Raw genomic sequence first — 22,094 nt, 5'->3', positions numbered from 1 at the left:
GTCAATCACCATTTGATAACTTGCTGTATTTACTTTTCATAGCAATATAACACTTAATAACAATGGCAGTCTGCTACAGTATCTATCTATGACCATAAAGACAACTCTATTGATGTTCAACCCCAAATTATGTGCCAAAGAGTATCAAAACCACTCCGATTTGGCCAAGTATGGTCAGTTAAATCGTCAAATATCAGGGCAGGGGAAAATTGAAACAACAGAGAATAAAGATGCTCCAAGTCAGCAGAACCCTGCAAGCTCCACTCTCCTGAGCTCTCTGTGCCACAGCAAGGAAAGCCCAATGAGTGCCACATGGTTACCACTACCAGCCGAACCAGGGGCTACCCATGTTTCTGTTTTATGTGTGTGGGTGGAGAAAGGTGGATGGATGAACCACATGTTAACGTGTTGCAGAATTTCTACAGTATCCAGAAGAGGTGAAAATAGTGTATTTTCTATTTAGGATACAATCAGTATCACACAAACATAATCATCACAGTATGTATGAGGAGTCTGTGTCACCTGCTTGTTTCATTTCCAAATGAACAGGGTGAAGCAGTTGACCATACATTCACTTTCACACAGGAAACCATACACTCTCACACTCACTATGCAGAGAAAAAAAAGGAATCTGTAGAAAAATACAGTTAAACAATAAAAATCTTGTGAATGAATTTCATCTCGCGTTCACAGCCTCGGCTCACTGATGGTTTCCACTTTCAGTCACAAAACCATATTGCCTCAACAGATGCACAGTGCTGTACACATCATAATCATGCATTTAAATATCTTACACGTTACAGCAAGAAACATTGAGTCAAATATGTGCAGCTGAATATTTACACAGGAGAAAGGCATTGTTAAAAAAAAAAAACGTATATGCTCATACATTATACATCGAAAATGCATCTCTATGCTGTCTTTCTCCCTCTCATTCTCCTGTCTCTCTCTCTCTCTCTCATGTGGGAGGCAGCACTGGGCACCCAGCCATGCCACATCAATATGCGTACTGGTGAAACGCTTCCCCTGCTTCTCCCCCGTGCTGCAGTTGCCGAGGCCTGCAGCAGTGGAAGTGGTGGCTAATGTCACCAGATACGGCGGGTCATGTTAGCTGGTAGTTAGTTAACGGAGGTTAGCGGGCTACCACTCCCGTTGCTGCTGTGGCACGCCAGAGCGAGGCCGGCCTCGTCGTGGCAACCTGCAGCGGCAACAGCCCGCCGACGTCGCCAGTCAGTGCCACCCTGGAGCCACCTTGGATTCTACCCAGGCAAGGTTCCCTGGGAGCCTCGGTTGCCATGGTTCCAGCCGAATTTGGGTCCAATAAACGTGAGGCGAACAGGCGGCGGGTAGAGGAGGGGGACTTTGGGGTGGCAAGACAGAGGCTTGAGAGAAGAAAAGGGGGGTTTCTCAGCTCTATTGTAATCTATTAAAATCAATCCTGTTGTTTTAGAGGAGTCAAATAAAAAATGTATGCTTAGATAAAGATATTACAATAGAAGGAAATTAAAACAGAAAAATTAGAGTGTATTTGCTGAATGCAGCTGACAATCTGCACAAAGGGCTTTTTAAAAGAGGCTCATGAGAAAATGTATAAAAAGGTCAATGAAACTCTGAGATTGTAACTGAAAAGTGTTGCGTTTGTCTGACAAATGAGTGGAGTTAAAGCGACAGACTGATGCACAGCTTACAGTGCAAGGCCACGTCGACAAACAAGATGTGCTTTCAAACAATTAGTAGCCAGTTAAAATGGACTAAGAATTATTAACGTTCACAATCGAGTGTGGCACAGTCACATTATATAAGCTAATTTAAAGCATTTGAAAGGTGGCATTTGGCTTCTCTGTCAGTCATAATCCACTAAGTGGTTGGAGGTGACTTCATCCTGATCTCTATATTCATAAAATCATCTCCTCTTAATTAAAAAGTTTGCATGATGGAAATGCACAAAATAACTTTTTAGCACTTAGTCCACACTTGGCTCCCTCGGTGGACGGGCTGACAGGCTGAATTATGAAGCAGCTGATAGAGTAAGCAGTGCACACTACCTTGCTGTGGCCAGTTCACCACAGTGTCCCTGAGACCCCAAGTTTCTGCTCCTTCCAAACTAAAAGTCGTATTAAATAAAAGACCCACTGCTTTGCTCTTAAGACTGTAAATAATGCAAAATACAGCACAACATGGTCTGCAAACTGAAACATATGCACATATTCATTCTAATATACACATGCACAACTGCTCATACAGGCACATAAGCCTTGCCAAAAAGCGCACTACCCCCTACGCCGCTTTGTACTACAAACACAAAAACACATACCGTCATCGGCCTATCTCGCAATTCTAACCCCAGAAAAGGCAATCCTTCCCTGAATCCGCGCTGGTGATAAAGAACAAACAAAAACACACTATCTCTACCCCCACCTTACCCCACTCGTTAAGACTGTGTCCACCTCCCACCTGCTTAGCACCCCCTCCAAACCATTCCACTCCAAACTCATCCTGTTATCTAAACAAGCGCCGTCCTCTCGTCAGCGTCAGTGGGTTCCTTTCTCTGTCTCCTCAGAGAAAAGAGAGACTCTCCTGTTCACAGATGAATGGAGTCTTTTGATGAAGCGCCGAGCCTTGTTTACTGCCACTCCATTTATTTACCGGCCTGTTTTTCAAGTCGTCATTGAGGGACACTCACAAACACCCCCCCCCACCCCCCAAACTCACCCACCTACCCCCATCTCATCCTCTACTTAACTACACCCCCCCGTCTGCTAAAGACACATACACATATACACACTATCCCCCTCTCAATCCCATGTCGTTCCCTATCCCGTTTCATCCTGCTTTCTTCTCTCCGTCTAGTGTCCTAGATCTGTGTCCAAACTGATTTGAAGCTTACTCGCTTACACAGACGCATGCCAAATTTGATTCTCTGCATTCTGTTGTGCTTCTCAGCGAGCTCCCTCATTCACCCCCCCACCACCAGCCCCCCATCCCGCTTTCTGAATTCTCTGAACTGCTCTTCTTCTCATGGTGTAACAAACCCCAAACAATGCCCTCGTGAAGGTTGTCTCTCAAGGAGGACGACTGGCCGGCTGCGACACTGGGAAGACATTTTAACTGAAGCATGGACATTCATGACCTGGTCAAGTCCACCGTGTTCCCATGTATGCTACTAAAATGAATCTAAATTTATCAACTTATCGCAAAAACTGAAATGCAAAGATACCGTTAAAAAGACCGAATGTCAGTCTTTGTAAAGATTTATCAACCGAACGGTTAGTGGCAAAGCGTCTTTGCATACTTAATGAAAAAAAGGAAAAAAACTCACAGTCAAGGCTCACAGCCCATGATGGCCTGCTTTCATGAAAACCAAGGATAATGGTCCTATTGAGCGCTAAAATGTTTGTGCTTACAAGTTATTATACATTTTTCTGTAGCTGCAAACAGGAGTCCGGGGTGCTAATGAGGCTAGGGGAGGGTATTCATTTGAACCCTAAAGAGGAATAAAAGAAAAGGGGAACAAGTGAAAGGAAGAAAAGAAAAGAGAAGAAAGCGAGGATCAGAGGGAGGAGGTTGGCAGGAGCTGTGTATGAAAATTTGGCGTCTTCCATACAGAGAGATAGCATCGTGCCAAAATCAGCCACCGACACAACTCCTCTCACACCTCCCCTCACTTTCTGAACATCAGACCCCTTCACTCAGTAAATTTCACCCACATAAATGTCTTCTTGCACCAGCATGTGAAAAATAAAATGAAACAGGTTTTTTGTACCTGTTTATTCCAAATCGGACTTTACATCACTTTTTTGGCAGCTACAAAAAAGAAACAAAGCCACGTCTCAAAGGAAAACTAACGGAAAAACAGAATTAAAATAAAGAAAAAGAGAAGCAATGATGCTTTGGATTTAAGATGTTGTGACTCTCATTCTTGCATGACTATGGCTGCATGGTGCTGAATAGCACTGTTAGCCAGACTAAGCAGCTGATGCCAGAGCCTCGCTGTGAGTGCAGCCCGGTGAATAAGCCATGCTCCTTGGCTCGCCCTCATTTCTGGCTGGCGTGCCTGATAGTGAGCATTGGCCACTGCACTCTTTTTCTTGCTCCTTCTTCTCCTCCTCCTCCTCTCTGTCTCTCTGAGGTCGGGAAACCCTCCTGAGTGGGTATATGGTTTTTGGGGACAGACACATTTCATGGTTGGCGCCGCTACAAAAGCCTGAAAAGAGACCCGGCACTGGGAAGACACAGTATTAATACAGACAATACCACCCCCTCGCTGCTTCTGACTCTCTCCTTTCTCAATAAACTCTTTCTTTTATTTTCTTCTTCTTCTTCTTTCTCTCCCCTCATCTTGTTCTCTCGAGGTTTTCTTTCAGAATAAAAAAATGTTAAAAAAGCTAACTCAGCTCAAGTAAAGAATAAAGTTTTTATCACTGCGTGCTTAGCTTAGCCCACACCCATTTTTATACGACAATCGTTAGTGTGTTTTAATGTGTAATTAAATCTCAACAGTAGGCATTATACTGAGTTCAGCGGTGTGTGAAAACGCCCTTTTTTCCTTCAAACAAAATGGAAAAAACACTAAGCAAATCTGTAAATACCTTCCTGTAAAGCTCAATAATTAGACAGAATAGTCACATACAAATATATATATGTATGTATATATGTATAAAATATTATATAAATTATAAAATTATTTTATTAATATATTAATTTGCTATAATTTTAAGTGTATACTTTTTTATATAATAATACATATTATGATTTCTTTAATACAATTCTAATTCATTTTGGAAAATTTTAATCTTACAGTGATTGATAAAACCATAATTTTTATGGAAATTTAAATTACTACACAAAGGAAGTTGTCATTCAAAATAATACATTCTGTATCAAAGTGGAATACCAAAAGAAACAAATAACATGCAATCGCTAATTTAACAATGAGATTTCTGTGTTCCATAAAAAAAGAAAATACAAAGCTGCTTTTCTATCAGCTGTGTCTTTACAATTGAGAGCTTCACCTGAGGGGAAACAGAACAAATCTGATGGCTGAGTTCATTCAAAAAAAAAAAAAAGAAAGAAAGAAAAGACAAAGAGTCTGAGAGAAAAACTGATAAGAGAGCCAAATAACACAAACTGCCTCATTTTGTCTGTTCCACGACAATGAGGGTCTCTCGATTTCACTGGAATAATTTATTTACCACACTGAAACTCTCCACACAAAAGGGAACAGATGCGGGACGACCAGAAATGTTCAGGGGGTTTTTACTTTCTCCCCAGTCAGTCGCAGCCAAAAAGACTGAGGCTTATGATCGCTGTGTGAAAACCAGAAAAGCAGGGAGGTGTTTCTAGGACAAAGACATCGCATCATGAATAAGGCCAGATTTCACTGGTCATTTTAATGGAAGACCAAACAACAACATTGTCTTTGACTTGCCTTGCTCTTTTTTTTTTCTATTTTCCCTCAAGTCTGCTTGTGTCATCATGGTCTCATGAGATAAATGCAGACCCTGCGGTTTTGGATCAATCCACGTAAGTCTGTGACATCCCAATGTTTGCCTCATGTTTTTGTTTGTGTTTGTGTTTGTGTTTGTGCGTGCGTGTGTGTGTGTGTGTGTGTGTGCGTGCGTGCGTGCGTGTGTTTTGGAGCAAATGAGCACACAACAGGGCTTTGGCTAGCCCGATACCATTAGCAATCCAAATACACAGACTTTTTTCCGAAGCCAAGAATAGTGTGAGAAGACACCCGCTCGCTCTGCCTCTCTAATGTGATGGGGCTCTCCCTCTATCTTAACCCTTCAGATTTGATACGTAGCCACCTCAGTGTGCCCCTGACACCAGACAGACAGACAGAGGAAGATGCGGACACGGCTAAACGAGAGCCTTCAGCGAACATGTACTGATGCCAAAACCGCTCTGCATGTCGAGAGCTTTTCTTAGCCATTGTGGGCCCCGTTCCCACCGCACACAATAAAAAAAAACACAGACCTGACTGACCCCCTCCTCAGAGTCGAGATTTAATTTAATCAAAACTCAATGCTCACTTCACCGCTGAGGGTCATCCTATAAGCTGTGCGCGCACACAGACACAAACAAAAACACTTACGAGGACAGTCCACCCGGCCCTTGTGATGTCATGGGAGCCGGAGAAGAGATCCAGGAAGTAATTAACAACAGATTATTTTCGCAGGAAAACAAAAAAAGTACTGAGCCGCAGAGCAGTGGGAACCTGTGGAATCCATCAGTACCCTGTCAACTTTTAATACGTTGCAAGCCATTCATCATGTCAGCCATGGCTGTCGGGATGCTTCTCTTTTTCTCTGTTGCACTATTTCTATTCTCTTTCTCCCACATTTCAGCTCTTTTTTCCCTCATAAATCCAGGATACTCAGGGAATTTTCCATAGTGATGAACACAAGTGGGATTTTTATTTGTGAATCCTTCCCGTGGTCAGTGACTTAGCTGGTGGGGGGGGGGGGGGGGCTGGCCGCAGCACACTAGGGTTTCTCTGGGCTTTCTCACAGCGTCTTCCAAGACATGACTACTGCTACAGCGAGAGGGAGGCGGGATCTGGCAGAGCAGAGCGTGGTGTGTGGAGCGGTCATGGCAGAAATGGCACGGCGAGCACATTTCACACCTCCCTCGGAGTGACTGCAAATTTCCTGTACTGCACTTTTGATTGGAAACACATTTAAAAGATCTTTTCATGATCGCACTTACAGCTTACAAAAGAGAGAAGAGAGAGAGAGAGAAAAGAAAAGCAGTAAGAATGAGGTCCAAAGTCTGACTAAGTGCACTGAGCTAACTTTGGACCTGACAAATGTGGGTTTTTTATTTTTTTTTAAACCTTCTATTTTTTCCAACCTTGAATAAATCAGAAATGTGATGAGTTTAAGCTCAAACAGCACAAAGATTATAAATCAAATAGTCCACTGAACACTATGAGAAGCAGCTAAATGATTTCTCCTCAGATGGTGTATATGTGGACCCACCAAAATGGTAGTCAGACTAACAGAAGTGACAACTATATCTAAACTTGAGCTGTGGAATAAGTCTATTAAAACAAACTCCATTCGTTGGTTATTAAAGGCGCTTTGCCAGCTGTGGTACTCTGGCAGACCTTTGGCACTTCAGGGCCAAAAGATCACTATCTCCAATATAATACCAGCCATTCACTCTTAATAAAACACTAAATATAATGCTCTAGCCAGTGTTCAACCACTCGTCTCCTCTCCTTTATTCTTTGCCAGTATTTCAGTGACAAGAGTCAAAGATACGTTTGCCCTGTCTGTTTTGTCGCTATTTATCTAAGGTGCCTGAGAAACAGGGAGGTTGTGTGTAGTAGCAGCATGGTTTGCTCTGCTTCAGCTACGGTGTGCGTTATGCCCCGTAACAGAGATGATCTCAAAGGCTGGCTGGCTGCAGAACAGCCTGAGAAAGCCTGACGGCAAGCCCAGAGATTCCCCATGGCAGCTTTTGCCACTCTGTCATAAACAAAACACAAGACGTCTTTCTCTTCTTCCCACACCAACGGGGCCCGGGCGCTGCCAAACAGAACAATCACTATCGCAGCCTCTCCTCCGTTCCAACACACTCTCCCTCTCTCTCTCCCTCTCTCTGTGTCTCCTACAATATAAACAAAAGAGATCAGCGGAGGCTTTACCTCTGTGAGAGCAACAATGAGGGCGATGTTTAAGGAGACAAAACAAAAGTGTGCACGGGATCAAAGAGGAGCGAGGAAGACAGAGATGCTAAAGACTGACAAAATGCAAACCAAACAAAAACAAACAATGAGCGCATCTTGTCATTCATTACGTGACTGAAAAAATACACAACCACACAATCATTGTAACAGCATCTGTTTGCTCACATATATCCATTTGTAAATTAAAAGTAAATGAGAGCCAAGAGAGGTCACAGAGGTGACCCTCAGAGGTTTGCAGACAGTGGTTTGCCCTCTGTTATTCTCTCTAGGCCCCAAACCAGGGCTTAAACTGAGCGTTGGCTCTTTGGAGGCAGATAGAAGTACAGAGGCGCTCTGTATTAGCCAGTTAAGATAAGAGAGTGAGTCCACATTATGAATGGCGGCACTGGGAAGCCCCTCCAAACAGCTGTGTGTTTTACTAAAGTGCTGTGAAGTAAATAACTGAGCATAACAACAATCCAACAACAACTGGACCGCTAACGACATCAGAGTGAGGAAGAACAAAATTGTCATGACACATCTTATGCGTTCAGTTTGAGACTAAATGTTAAAAACAAATTTTTTCCCCATTTCAACATCCTCCCTCAATCGCATAAATGAAATTGTCAAACATAATAATCTATTTCAATCACCACCAGCTATTTTTTGAAAACCTTTAAATTACTTATATAATATCACAAATAAATATTTAATGCTGCTTTTGTTCATGGACCATTGTGCCTTCATATTGTGAAAATATGGAAATTAGGTAATTGTTTTAATTACATCAATTAAAACTACTAATTACTATCATTATAATTTATTATAAAATAAAAGTGAAAAGGTAAGGTAATATCTTACTAGGATTATTCGTTCATTCACATATAAATTGTTCACATCTCCTGAGGTAAGAAAACTAAAAAACAATAATTTTGTAGAGTATCATGTAAAAATATTATTATGTGCTAAATGTTAAAAGTGATTAAATCGCTGAACACAACTCACTGACCCAGATTCTTCTTTTTTTGCAGCCGAGTCTCAGTTTTAATCAATTCCAAGTCATTGAACTGATAAAATCGATTATATTTGAGAAACAAATTTACAGAAAAAAAATCACAACTCAAACAGTCAAACAGATTATCTCAGTCGACGTCAGGAGAGCCTGCTACCTCCGCTTTGTCACTGCCACAGACACAGACAGACCAAGCCACTGCCAGGGTTTGGCTCAGGCCGTGTGAGGTGTTTGGCCTGGACCGAGACTTTGAGAGCGTGTGTGTGTGTTTGTGTGTGTGTCAGCAAGAGAGAGAGAGGGAGAGAGAGAGAGGTTGAGGCGGTTGTGATAGCATTTGGCTATACTCATGTTAGCGTCTACCATAAGAGTTGTGCCTGAGCAGAGAGTGTGTATGTATTTGGGCAGAGGCTGAGGTTTGCTGTATATACATATATGTGTGTGTGTGTGTGAAGCTGGTTGAGTCACTGTTTGAAATTTCCAGAAAATTCCAGCTGAGATAATATTAGGTCATGAGCATGTGTTTGTATACGTAGCCAGCGAATGGTGAGGTAGTGTGTATTTGCAGGATTTGGCTGTGAAATGTCTTTCATGTGTGTGTTTGTGTGCGTGTGTTTGCTGTAACAGTTTTTTTTTGCAATGCGGGGGGAAAAACTACTACACAGCCAGTGTTTTGGCGATGTGTGTAGAGTATGCGCACTGGAGGCTACAGCAATGTTTGGCCGGGTGTGAGTGTGTGTATCCATGATGGTGGCTGAGATACAACAATGTTTGGCTGTATCAAACTGTATCTATGATACTGCTTGGCCGAGTGTGTGTGTTGTGTGGGTGTGTGTACGCAATCGTGACTAAAACCATGTTTGGCTCTACGTGTGAAAGTGTGCTACAAAGATGACAGAGTTGTTATTCTTTTTTTTTTGTTTTTCTTACCGGATGTGTGCATCTTTATTTAGCTGTGTTTGTATATGTGTGTATGGGTGTGAAGGTGGCTGCAATAGTACTGGCTGTCTGTAAGCCCTGGCATTTTGTGTGCAAGTGTGTGTTTGGCAGCCAGGTCCAACGGGGTGCTAGCGTTCAGGCAGACGGTGAAGGCGACAGCAGCCTGCGGCCTGAGAGCAGGAGACTCGCGACTCCGCTGCTTCTCTCTTCAAAACACACTCACACTCACTCACATACGCACGCAGACACACACTCAGACAACCTGGGCTTTGGCCAAATGGCGTTCTTTGGCTACAATGGCACACACACTTCAACCGACTGAGTACAATCTTATAAATAGTGACTCTCACTCGTTGCACAAAAAATACACAATTTGACAGTGGTGATCATCTCATAAAAACACACACACACATACAAACACAGGCATGCAAATTCCTTCCTATAAAAAAACACAAACTATATGTCCATATGAAGCCGCAAATTCTTCGCTCAGAAAAATGAATATGTACTTGCCAGAGCACGCTGGATGAATGTCGTTGACAGACACTCACATATTCTTTTTTGTAAAAAATGTAAAAACAGGCATAAAGCAAAAATATTTGCTGCTTGTTAGGAAATAAAGAGCAAGAGGGGATTTATATTTTGGTTCTCCCAAAAAAATGCACATTATTAAATTAACACTTTTCTGAATTTATAATTTGCATTTATCCTTATCAGGTATCTTTGTTATTATTTCTAATATTTACTTAACATACCTTTTTAGAATATTTCTGAAACTTTAACGTTAAAAAAACAAGTCAGTTTTTATTTATTTTGTTTCTGCTATTCCCTCTATTTAATTATGTACCACACACGCGAGTGTGTAATTGTGTTTCTGTGTGTACATGCATATGACTATGTAAATGTGTGTGTACAACTAGGTGCACGACTATATGTGTCGGCATCCCTCTCTATTAGTGTAAGTTTGGCCACATACCTGGCGTGTGGACGAAGTAGGCCAGGTAGAGGTCGAGCTCCTTGACGGACACTCCGATGTGGTGCGGCTGGACGCACAAGCCAGGGTTGGTGCACTGTGGTGACTTCACCAGCCGTTCCCCGTCCGTGCTCTCCAGGGGGCTGCCCTTGAACAGGATGACCATCACCAGGTCCAGTCGCCACACCTTGTCGGCTTGGCGGAGGCAATCGATGCGACGGATCTTGCCCTTCTGGTCGGGGTTGGACAGCACGCAGCAGGGGGGCTTTTTCCCCGTGATGGTGAGCACAAAGTCCTCACGGAACTCAGGCCGGATGTCCTTACGGAGCTTGGCCAGCAGGCGCGAGGCCCACTTCTGTTTGATCTCTGGCTTCTCCCCCAGCAGCTCATCCTTCACTGCGCGTTCTTCCTCCTTGGACATGCGCTTCTCATGCTTCTTGAAGTACTTGCGCTTACGGGCCTGCAGGTTGAACCAGGTGTAGGCGAAGGCGCGGACGTGGGGCAGCAGGGCCTCGATGAAGGGGTGGAATTCATCCTGGATGAGGGAGGAAGACGGTGGGAGGGTGGAGGAGAGAGAGGGTGGGGGGAAGCAGGAGGAGGCAGTAGAGAGAGAGGGGGAGAATGGGGGAGAGAAGGATGGGGAGAGAGGGAGTGGGGGTGAGGAAGGGAAGAGAGAAGAGAGGCAGTTAGCACCGGCGCGCAGCATGGAGGAGCAGCGCCTGCTCTGTGTGAGCGGAGGGAGAGAATGAGCGAGGGGTTCAGAGAGAGAGAGAGAGAGAGAGAGAGAGAGAGAGAGAGAGAGAGAGAGGCAAAGAAAGAAGAGAGAGAGGGAGAGAGAGAGACAGACAGAGAAAGAGAGACTCTACACCTGACACGCATCACATTGAACACATTTTACAAAACACATAACACAATGAAAGACTGAGTTAACAGATCAGGAAAAAATATCTCAAGTATTTACTGTGAGGGTTTTCTTTAAATTATTGTACTGTAAAAAATCATGAGCCTGCTAATAAATAAATATCAAAATTTTAAATGTGTAAGCCAAGAATGAAAAAAATATCCTTGCCTCTACCAATTACAAAACTACAACAAAAACATTATTATTTCTGGAAAAACTATTAACTATTAAAATTTTATATCTACATTTTGTAAAAAGCTAAACACAGATACTATACTAACTATAATTTGAAATACATTTAATACAATGCTGAAATAATCTTAAAACTCAAACTAAAATATCTGAATATTGAAAAAACAAAGCGTTACATTGAAAGGCCACAACATTAAATATTTGTGCACGTATAACATAACTGCATTTCCATTGAAAATTCCTTATAGCAAAACACATGTAATTAAAACAAGAATAACATGGTAGTTACCATTTTGCACTCTCATCATAAATTCACCCGCCGATTGCAAAGAAACTTAAAATGCACCACCAGTTTAGAAAACTGGAGTGTAGAGTCAAAAGGTGCTGGGGTAATGCAGCGTATTTTAGAAAACAAAAGGCTGAGGAGGGGAAAAAAATGAAGCAAAAAGAGAAGCTGAGAAACTGTCCAACAAAAGCAGCAGGGGGGAAAAAGCTGAGAAAGAGGAGGCAGGCCAAGGGGGCGCAGTGTAATACCAGCACAGGAACACAGGAGGTACTGTAGCAGGAGCTGCAGGAGAGGTGCTGTTCAAGAGCACAACAGAAGGAGAGTGTAGAAGTTCAGCAATCTCTCTTTCTAAAATGATTTTTTTTAAAGCGCTGACCGTGCAAAACCAAAATAAAACAGATATTGCCGTAACAAAAGGATAAAACTGTCAAAAACTTGAACAAGCGTCTTTGTTTGTTTGCAAAAATATGTAGAAAAAAAAAAAGATCTTGATGAAAAACAAAATTTAAAAAAAAAGCTTGGCAAAGCAGCGTGTGCTATTGGTTCAGTTCTGTAGGATCTGCATAAGACTCACGGAGAGGGATAGAGAGAGCTGGAGAAGGGGGGTGCAGACAGAGGAGAAGAAGAAGAAAAAAAACAAAAAAACAAGAGGACCGAATCAATGTTGGAAGAGTGTGCACGACCGCTGGCAAACCCGAGTGCAGCTTCTTTTTTCCCCCTCTTTCTCTCCAACTCTGTCCCTCTCTTTCTCTCTTCCTCTCCACTTTCCTTCTCTAACCATTGACTGAGTCTGTGCCAACACGCAGAGGGCCCACCTATTTGGCACAGAGTCTCAAACAGCCCAGCCAATACGCACGCTCCCAACACTGAAAGGGAGGGAAGAGAGAGAGCGATGGCAGAGGGAGAAGCAAAGAGGTGGGGGGGGGGGGGGGTTTGTTGGTTGGTTGGTGGCTGGTAGTGGAGGGGGAGAGAGAGCGAGAGAGATAGTGAGAGAGAGAGCGGGAGAGAGGAAGAGGCGGGAGGGGGAGAACGGGGTGGGATTGTGTGTGGTGCAGGCAGAAGGCACGTCATTAGCCAAATAGACAAGTTCCAATCTAGTGCAAAGGCAAAGTCCAGAGGATATTAATTTTACATGCATCCAATCCAGACAGTGCCCGCCTCCTAAACCCCCCCCCACCCACCCACCTCCACATCGCCTTCGTCACCAGTGTGGTCACAGCGCTACCAACAAACCAGCTCTCCAACTGCAACCCCCCCCCCCCCCCCACAGACACACACACACACACACACACCCTCCCCTACAGAAACACCCCTCTCTCTCTCTTTCTCCCTCTCTCGCTACTCGCGTTACACCACCTTGGCATGGGATGGCATGAGAAAACACAGGCCCAAAATCCCACTAGACCCTGGGACCAGCAGCTGCTCCTGGATTTACCACACAAACAAAGAGAGGAGGGGGGAGAAAATGCCCATTAGCCCCCCTAACAAAAAAAATACCATCCAAAAAAATGCTCTCCTGTTTCAAAATGTACTCTCAAATCCAAACTGGCCCCTTCATTCCCTCTCTATTTTTTGTTTTGTTTTTTTTACCTCGCTTTAATGGCACCAGCAGCACAGACACAGAAACACATTAAAAGTTTCTGTTACCAAATTAGAGAGCAATCCCGTTTGTGTGTGATTCAGCGGACAATGAAGGCTGCAAAATGCTGCGGTGGACGGCTTCGTGTAAGACGCCTGTACACGTAAAGCTGTTTACCGAGGCAAGCGGATATCAAATCTGTCTAAAACAGACTATTCCGCTTCTCTGTAATTCAAAAAGCTTAGTCTAATGCTCTCAGATTCAGATATGGTAATCTTTGTACTAGTGAAAAGAATTATCGTCTCCTCCTGCAGTCACTAAATTGCCCATATATTCCTCTTGTTACATTATGGAAAAGGACACAATGACACGTGATTGGGATTGAACTGCAACAGAACGTGAGCGAGCACCAGGCAGTATAGCTGCCCTGGCAAGCACATTGTCTCGTCCTCATTGGCTGACCCGCATGACCTCGGAGGGACAGGCTGTGCCCAGTGCACCATGGGAGAAATATGTGAGAGACAAAGGCTCCCACTGAGGATCAATTCAATATAATCTGATGTATTTGTTAGTAAAATAATGGCCTTAATGGCCTGATATGACATACGTATAGATACCCATTAGAAGGGTATTTAAATGCCATGCTTCCAGATTACATAAAAAAGACGACATTTGCTCATTTATGCCGTCCAAGTTAAATAGAAATAAACGACGAGGCTCACAGGAATCACGAAGACATTGTCAAATCTGGAATCTCAGCAATGGGAAGCCACAAAAAGCTAACTTGTCATGTGGCAAAGTTGAGGGCCCGGCCATTTGATTGTGGGATGAAGCCCCCTGCTGTGCAACGGGACAGGCTGTCTGTGAACGCCCTACAAAGGCCAGAGTCCTCTGGTTGGCTTTCAGGACCATCAGATTTAGCCTGGCCTCTTCCCCCTGTCAGCGTCTGACAGTGAGTCCGCAGCCTGGATGACTGGCTGGTCCACTGACTGGCTGGCAACCTGGCTGTTAGGTTGGCTGAAAGTGCTGCATGACTGGCAGGGTGAATAACTGGTTGGCTACCTGGGTGGGTAGCTTGCTGGCTAGATGGCTGCCTGGCTGGCCGACTGGCTCATCACTGCTAGTGCTGGGGGGGTTGCAGACCCCATCTGGACCAGGCCGGGCCGGGCCGGGCCTGGTGCCGATTGTTCATGCTAACATACGCAGCACTGAAAATGTAGGAATGGGTGGAGATGAAGAATGAGGAAATGGAATTAAGAGATGTGTGTGTTTATGAAGAATAATAACAGAGGTGTGTTTATCACTGGACTTTTTGATTAATGGGCCACTGACAAAGAGAAGGAGTCATGTATGACAGGTATTACTGTCACTTCCTGTAACACTATCATATCATTACTGACTAAATGATAATAATCAGGAGAGCACTATCAGGGAAATCAAAACCCCTTCTTTGTCTATTTGAACCAGGAACACATTTGCTTTTGTCGTTCTTGTCTAGCAACATTTTCTCAGTAACATAATTCTTATCATCTCTTTTGCACAACAAAATGAAACTTGAAAGAAACCTATCACGAGACTACAAATTAATCTGTGTTACTAAACAATATAATATTTATATGAAACATGAACTCTGTCAAAATAACCTCAATTAAATCCACTGCCAGGCCTAATATGATCATAAACCGGACCAAATACCAAATTATACACAAGAGCATAACACGGGCATGACGTTGGTGTATAATAGGTAAGGCCAGATCTTTTATGATTTTGGAAAAAAAATGTCTGTCTGGCATCCTAATATTTAATGTCCTTTTCTTATTCACATTCTCAAACCCACATTTCAGTCAGCTCATTGGAGAGGGGGGGTTTCTCCTCTCCAATGAGCGAAGGTTATTAGGTCAGTTTCTAAGGCCTGCTCTGATCTCAGCTTATAATATTATATGAAACATTCAAATCCATAAGAAAAATCTAAATCAAAAATAACTTAAATCACACTTAGTTAAATTCATTGTCCGGCCTAATATGATCATAAACTGGACAAAATACCAAATTACGCATAACACTTTGACTTCAGTGTACAATATCCATTAAAGGAAAGACCTTTTATCATTTTGGAAAAGAGATAAGTCTGTGTCTTATATTTATTATATATAATATGTATTATATATGTTTATTATATCATAATAATATTTAATGTCCCTATTTTTACATTTTCAAACCTGCACTTCCTTCAGCTCATTGTAAATGGAGGGGGGGTTCTCCTCAGGGCAAAACGTAGGTAGGTATCTGATCTTTAATAATTTCAGCAAGACCTAATCTTATAATATCCTTTAAAACATGAAAATAAAAATAATTTTAAACTCACTGTGTCCTTATATTTAATATCCATTTTTTGGACATTTTTCAAATCCACACTTCCTTTAGCTCATTGCAGACAGAACAAAGTGTACTGGGCTCAGGCCTCTGCCACTGTGTGGGAATCCGCTCTGCAATAATTTGAGCAAGACCTCATTTTATAATATTGTACGAAACATGAATCATGAACTCCATAAATAAAAATAACTTCAAACTCACTGCCAGGCCTATGATGATCATATACTGCACCAAACACTAACCAGAGCACTGACGTCGGGGCACAGCATCCAGTTAAGGCAAGTTCTTTTATGACTTTGGAAAACAAACGAGTCTTTGTGCCAAACTAATATTTAATATATTTTGTTTGACCTTTTCAAACCCACATTTGCCCAGAGCTCCTCGGGGGCAAGGCCAGGGGTGTGGGGCAGTTCCCCCCCTCAGGCCTCAGCCTCTGGACTCTGCAGGTAGAATCATTTGAGCAACACCTCAGCTTATCTCCCTGTGCCACGCTCCTTCTTCCAGGGGGAAAAAAAAATACGAACTACAACCTTTGTTCACCAGACTGGGCAGGACAAGTGTGCCCCCCCCCCCCCCCCCCCCCCCCCTTCCCCTGACAGGCCACAACTCAGAGAGCAGGACAGACATTACAGACACCACCTCAGGTTTTTATTAACAGGGCCAAAAGCTGGGAGCAGCGGCCACTGCCAAAAACACAAAGACAAAGGGGAAACACTTTAAAAATACTGAGAGTGCTGTTTGTAAAGAGCCTGGTGGTGTTAAACCAGTGTAAATCCACCTTGTGAGTGAATAACCCGAACGTGCAGCGGTTGAGAACATGAGATGGCTGTAAGATGGAGGCCTAGAATTTATGCTTCAAGCCCGGGGCAGGTGATGCCAGCTATCCAGATAGTTTAACGACTAATCAAACAACTATAAACCTGAATTATATTATATAATATCTTTTCCTCAGCGTGGCCTAGCCCTTCGGCTCACAGCGGCCTTCAAACTGTGTGTCTACGCTTTTTAAAATACGGAAATAAACCAGGAAATGAAAACTAAGTTATAAACCCACCTCTGTCATCACGTTCACCGGGGATATCATCATTCGCCATTATGTCCGTTCACCTTTACGTACAGTGAGCTCACGCGTCACTCGTCCAGCTCCCAGTAACTCTTCTATTTATTAATTTAAAAATGAAAGCTTAAAACCCGCTGTGAATATGAGATAAGTTCTAATCTAACGTGGTTTCCTCTCCTCCTCCTCCTCCAGCTCGCGCTCCGCTGGCGGCGCTCGAGCCCCGCCAGTCCCTCACGCGCGGCCTACGTCAAACAAGAAGGGTCAAAATTGATCCCTAAAAAAAGTCAAAGTGAAAAAGAAAAAGCAGGTGGATGTGGAGAACAGGTGGAGCTGACACACACAAGGGGCAGCGTTAAAAAGCGACCTCTGTTCATATCTGTTCAAAAGCAAACATCCACCAGAGTAAACACAATCCACCGCACAAAAGCAGCTTTTCCTCCTGAAGTGAAAGCATATTTATTCACGTCGCCTACTTAACATGTGGACGTTACAAATTGACTATTAACAACACCTTCATGTGTGTTTAAAGAAGTAGATCTAGTTGTTCCTGTTGGTTGATTATATTATCATACTGTTAATTTTGCCTGTGACCTATTGGGCCTGTTTCCCCCACAAGATAGAATAAGCAATTACCTGAGATGAATTTGTGGCTAATAATGTTCTGTGTTCAAATAAATGTCAGTGTTCACGTATACCTGGGGCAGAAAATGATCAGGTCGTGCATTTGTTTGATGCCACATCCTGCATTGTGAGGATGTGTGAGTCATCTGCCATTACATGTGGGACTGCTGCAGGCAACCAGAGTTCTGACATTATATTATTTACACACATGAAGGTTCATTATTTGGTTTCTTCTTTTATTTTTTACATTTTCATTTTAATAAAACACAAAATTATATTTTTTAAAAAAGCAATAGAACAAAAAAAAACACCACACACACATTTAAAAAAAAAGAAATATCCATCCTCTTCAAAATTTCCAGTCTTAAAATCTCGTTTAAATTATATAAAAAATGCACCTTGTTTTTATTTACTGTTAATATCACAGTATATTATGTTATGTATATTTACCGCCAACATGACCTAAATAACAAAAGATTCAAAAAATGTGACTTGGTGGTTTAAAAATGGTTATTTTTTACAAACATAAATTCATTACATAAAATCCAATACATTTTTAAGCCTATAAAGAATTTCAAGAGTGAATTCATTAAAACTATAAATGCCATTCTTTAATTAAATAATTAGCAACATTTCATTTTGCTGTTTAATCTGAAAATTCAACATTTTTGAAATAATAATTTCATATTGCTTTAAAATATATGTTTAGGAATTATACCTAATGTTATACATATTTCAAAAGTTTTGTAATAATAATAATAATTGTTATTAATCTTAATGCTTTATAATTATCATCATTATTATGATTGTTTCATTTCCAATATATTTGCTGGAATAACAGGAAAACCATCGACATGAGTCTTTTGTCCTTTGAATATTTTTATTTTACCGAAATAAGAGTCTTAATTTGAAACACTGCTATAAGTGTGATATTGAAGGCCAGATACGTTGAAGTAATTTTTTCTGACTCTCAAGTTTTTCGTCAGGTTGGATCAAGATGTTCCTTAAGGGTGGGACACAGACACACACACACACAAAGCTGATGAATGACACCGTTTGTAAGGTTGTGTCATTCATCAGCTTGGTGTGTGTGTCATGCAACATTGACATCTGCTGTGTAAAAATCACTTATTGACATGATGATGTAAGGGAAAGACTGTGAAGGATCTAAACAAATTTTTCCTCTGACTGTGTGTGTGTGTGTGTGTGTGTGTGTGTGTGTGTGTGTGTGTGTGTGTACTCTGATCTCTTGAGTTGGACAGAAATATTGTGCGATATAGTTTACTTTGTACCTAAAAAGATCTAAAAAATATATATATGTATTTATGTATTAAATATTTTTTTACTTTATATTAAACAGGGAGCTTGGATTTTTTTACGCCGCATGGACATGATGTTATTTATGTCCACATTACAAAAGAAAAGGGAAGTGGAAGAGAAATAATTTTCTATGGGCTGCACAGCGAAGTTTCCATGTTTTCTTTCCATTCGAAGCACAGGAAAAATAGAGAGGTAAGGTGAGGACTGAGCAGGCCTGAGTAGTGGTGAGTAACACCCTGCCATTAAGAGGTGATGGGTTGTAACCTCACGAGCCTCATGGATATAAAATAATCACGGTTAAGTTGATATAAACTACTATTTCCCTGGAAACTCTCAGGAAATAGGGGGGAAAAAGTGTCCTCTTTCTCCTTCTTTCATTCACTTATTCTCTTATTTCAGCCCACACACATGCATTCACAAACAGACCCACATTATTCCTCTTTAAAATTTCCTCCTTAAATCCTCATCACCGCCAGTCTCTCCGTTTCCATCCAGCTCAAAAACCTTTTCATCCATTCTCCTCCATGGAAGAGGAAGAGGAAAAACTCCTTTCCCTCTTTCTGCCCTCTTTCTCCCATCAGCACAGATTGATGTTAAAAGTGTGTCTGTGCATCGTTTGTAATTACGCCTGTTTACACACTGAAGCATTACTATGTGTGAAAGTCTGGAAGCCATTTGTGGCATGAGGCTGGGAGGGAAAGACAGAGCGAGCGAGCTTTAAACAGCTCCAGAGACACGGGGACTGATAGCAAGCCGGGGCTTCTGACATGACTGCAGACCTGGGTAATATTACACTCAAATATACTTCCAAGATTGTGCAATGGATTTGTCTGGGCAGACTGCTGCAGCTTCAGATGTAAGCACAACAAGGATCAGATCGAGAGCCCGTTCTGGGTTTTTTCAGGCATCCAAGATTAATTCAGCCGGGATTTTCTTGAGGTTTGTGTGGTATTTCAACGACTCGGGCTCATCTGCATGAATTCCACCTTATACACTTAATTATAAACATAACTGTAACCCCACAAGTGAGTTAGATTCCCAATTCATGTCCTGAAAATACTTTAAATATTTGGAGAACCAAATTCAATTTGGACTACTGAGAAAACATTTTAGGATGATCATTTGTTGTTGAATACAGTTGAGGTTTATTGGCTTAGATTGGGTGAACGGCATTCAAAACATTAACTCTTATACACAAAAATGTGTTGTGGGAACTGCAAAGAGAGCTGAAGAGAAATATTATACCTACTCTTATTTAAGATGATGCGAAACTGACTGTTAATCTAGATAACGGTGCTGTCAATTAGAAAGAATGTTTCTCCCAGGGTTGATCTTATCAGAGTATAAATAAAACTGGGCAAAATTATGGATTTTCAAACTAAATTAGGAGATTCTGGCGCTGCATGTAACAAACGATGATTTAATAAAAAACGTTTCAACATGTGGCCGCAGCGAGATGGGATAGGATTTCATGCAGGCATACACTAAGTGAATGCATGGAGACGACTTCATATGTGTGTTTACATTACAACGGTTTGTGTAGCGTTACCATGGCACGCACACACACACACACACACACACACACACACACACACACACACACACACACACACACACACACACACACACACACACACACACACACACACACACTTAAACCTCACAAACAACAACACGCACACACACACTGTTGGCGTGGCATTTTCCGACAGTAAAAGAGAGTAAAGCATTTGCCCTCGACCAGGGCAGCCATTCCTGATAAGGTCAAGTGGGCAGTGTGATACACAAAGAGAGAGTGTGTGTTAGTGTATGTGTGTTTGTGAGTGTGTGGGAAAGAGGGGTGATGGCAGTTTGGCAGCTTTGTGCTTCAGCCACAGAGAAGTACAGCACCTGTCTCACACTTTCTGTCTCTTGCTTCCTGTCTCACGTTTCCTGTCTCACCCCTATAACCGAAGCGCACGTTGCAAACACCTACAGCCGTGCTCCAGTCGGCACATGCCAGCGGCGCACACTGGCCACGGTTGCCCTGCCTACAGCTGCAGCGAGGGCTTTGAAGCACATGGTTAGCAAATACAGCAGGAATCAAGCAGATAATGAAACCCGATATCCCCTCCCCTCCATGCCCTGCGCCGGCAGCAGCCAAGGCCTGCTTCTCCCCACACAAGAGATGCACTATTGAGAGACTTTCTCTCTCACTCTTTCGCTCCCCCTCATTCTTTTATTTCTCCCCGATCCTCGTTCTGCCAGTCGGCGAGGCGAGATGCCAACCTCTCCCCAAAAGCCGGGCAGAGTGCCCTCACCCTTTATGCAAATGCTTAACCACAAGCCCGGCTCGCACATTCATTCTGTGCCCCCCACCATCACCTATTCCTCCTTATCCTTCATTTCTTTCACCTCTTACTCTGCACCACTTCCCTCTCTCCCGCACTAACACTTGTGTTTCCGTTTCCTGTGGCCTGTAATGTTGTTGAACTTCAACCATCCCTCCCTCTGCCTTTTGCTGCGTCTCCCCTCTGCTTTTACCAATCGCCTGTGCTCTCTCTTTCTCAATTGCTATCCATCTTCTAGCATCCCTCGCTTCGCCCCCCCCGCGCGCTCCCTTCACCATGGAACTCCCTCTCCCCTCCTTTTCACGCTGCCTCTCTCTCACACAGCTTGACTCACCCAGACTGAAACTTGTGCACTCATTCACTTGGCCGGTGCCAGACAGGCAAGTGCAGAAACTCCCTTTTCCCTCTCTTGACTTCTTATATCTCTTTCACTCTCACACACACAAGCTGCAACCCATGCCCTGGTACTTAAATTGAACAGAAAGTTTCTCATTCGGCTACAGTTTGTGTGACAATTATATTCGGAACCATCCTTTAGTATTAAATTTATCATTTGCAAGGGGCCACTTGGCACATTTCTCCATAACTTCCCTGTAAACGTATTCCCTTCTTTTGTGTGACTGATCGCTTCCTAGATTGTTGAACCGGGCCTTGGCGGAGCGCACAAACAGTCTAACCTTCACACAGGAAAGAAACACAAGAAGTGCAGTGGTTTCGACATGTGTTGGGTCATGTTTACACGCTTTGACCGCAGCCAGTTTTATTTTGAAAAGCACGGTAGGATAAGTATTAAATCTTGTTGGTTCCAAACTTTGTGATTGAAGAATCATCAAACC

The 22,094-nt window shown here is 42.7% G+C and overlaps 1 protein-coding gene across 15 annotated transcripts in view; it reads right to left on the bottom strand.

The window, feature by feature from the left end:
• Positions 1-22,094, bottom strand: part of nfixa (nuclear factor I/Xa) — a 111,041-nt gene that overhangs the window by 62,434 nt on the left and 26,513 nt on the right. For 11 of the 15 annotated variants that reach the window (XM_034592183.1, XM_034592136.1, XM_034592219.1 and 8 more), the window contains one exon: positions 10,600-11,131. In XM_034592183.1, coding sequence (XP_034448074.1) covers positions 10,600-11,131 — 532 coding nt within the window. Of the gene's footprint in view, positions 1-10,599; positions 11,132-11,978; positions 12,757-16,981; positions 17,214-22,094 lie in introns of those variants that run through there. The other 4 variants (XM_034592162.1, XM_034592227.1, XM_034592238.1 and 1 more) reach the window with 3 other exon arrangements.

This window comes from Hippoglossus hippoglossus, chromosome 1 (genome assembly GCF_009819705.1).
Source record: "Hippoglossus hippoglossus isolate fHipHip1 chromosome 1, fHipHip1.pri, whole genome shotgun sequence".
In the NCBI taxonomy this organism is placed as follows: Eukaryota; Metazoa; Chordata; class Actinopteri; order Pleuronectiformes; family Pleuronectidae; genus Hippoglossus; species Hippoglossus hippoglossus.
This window is presented reverse-complemented; position numbering and strand designations above follow the sequence as displayed.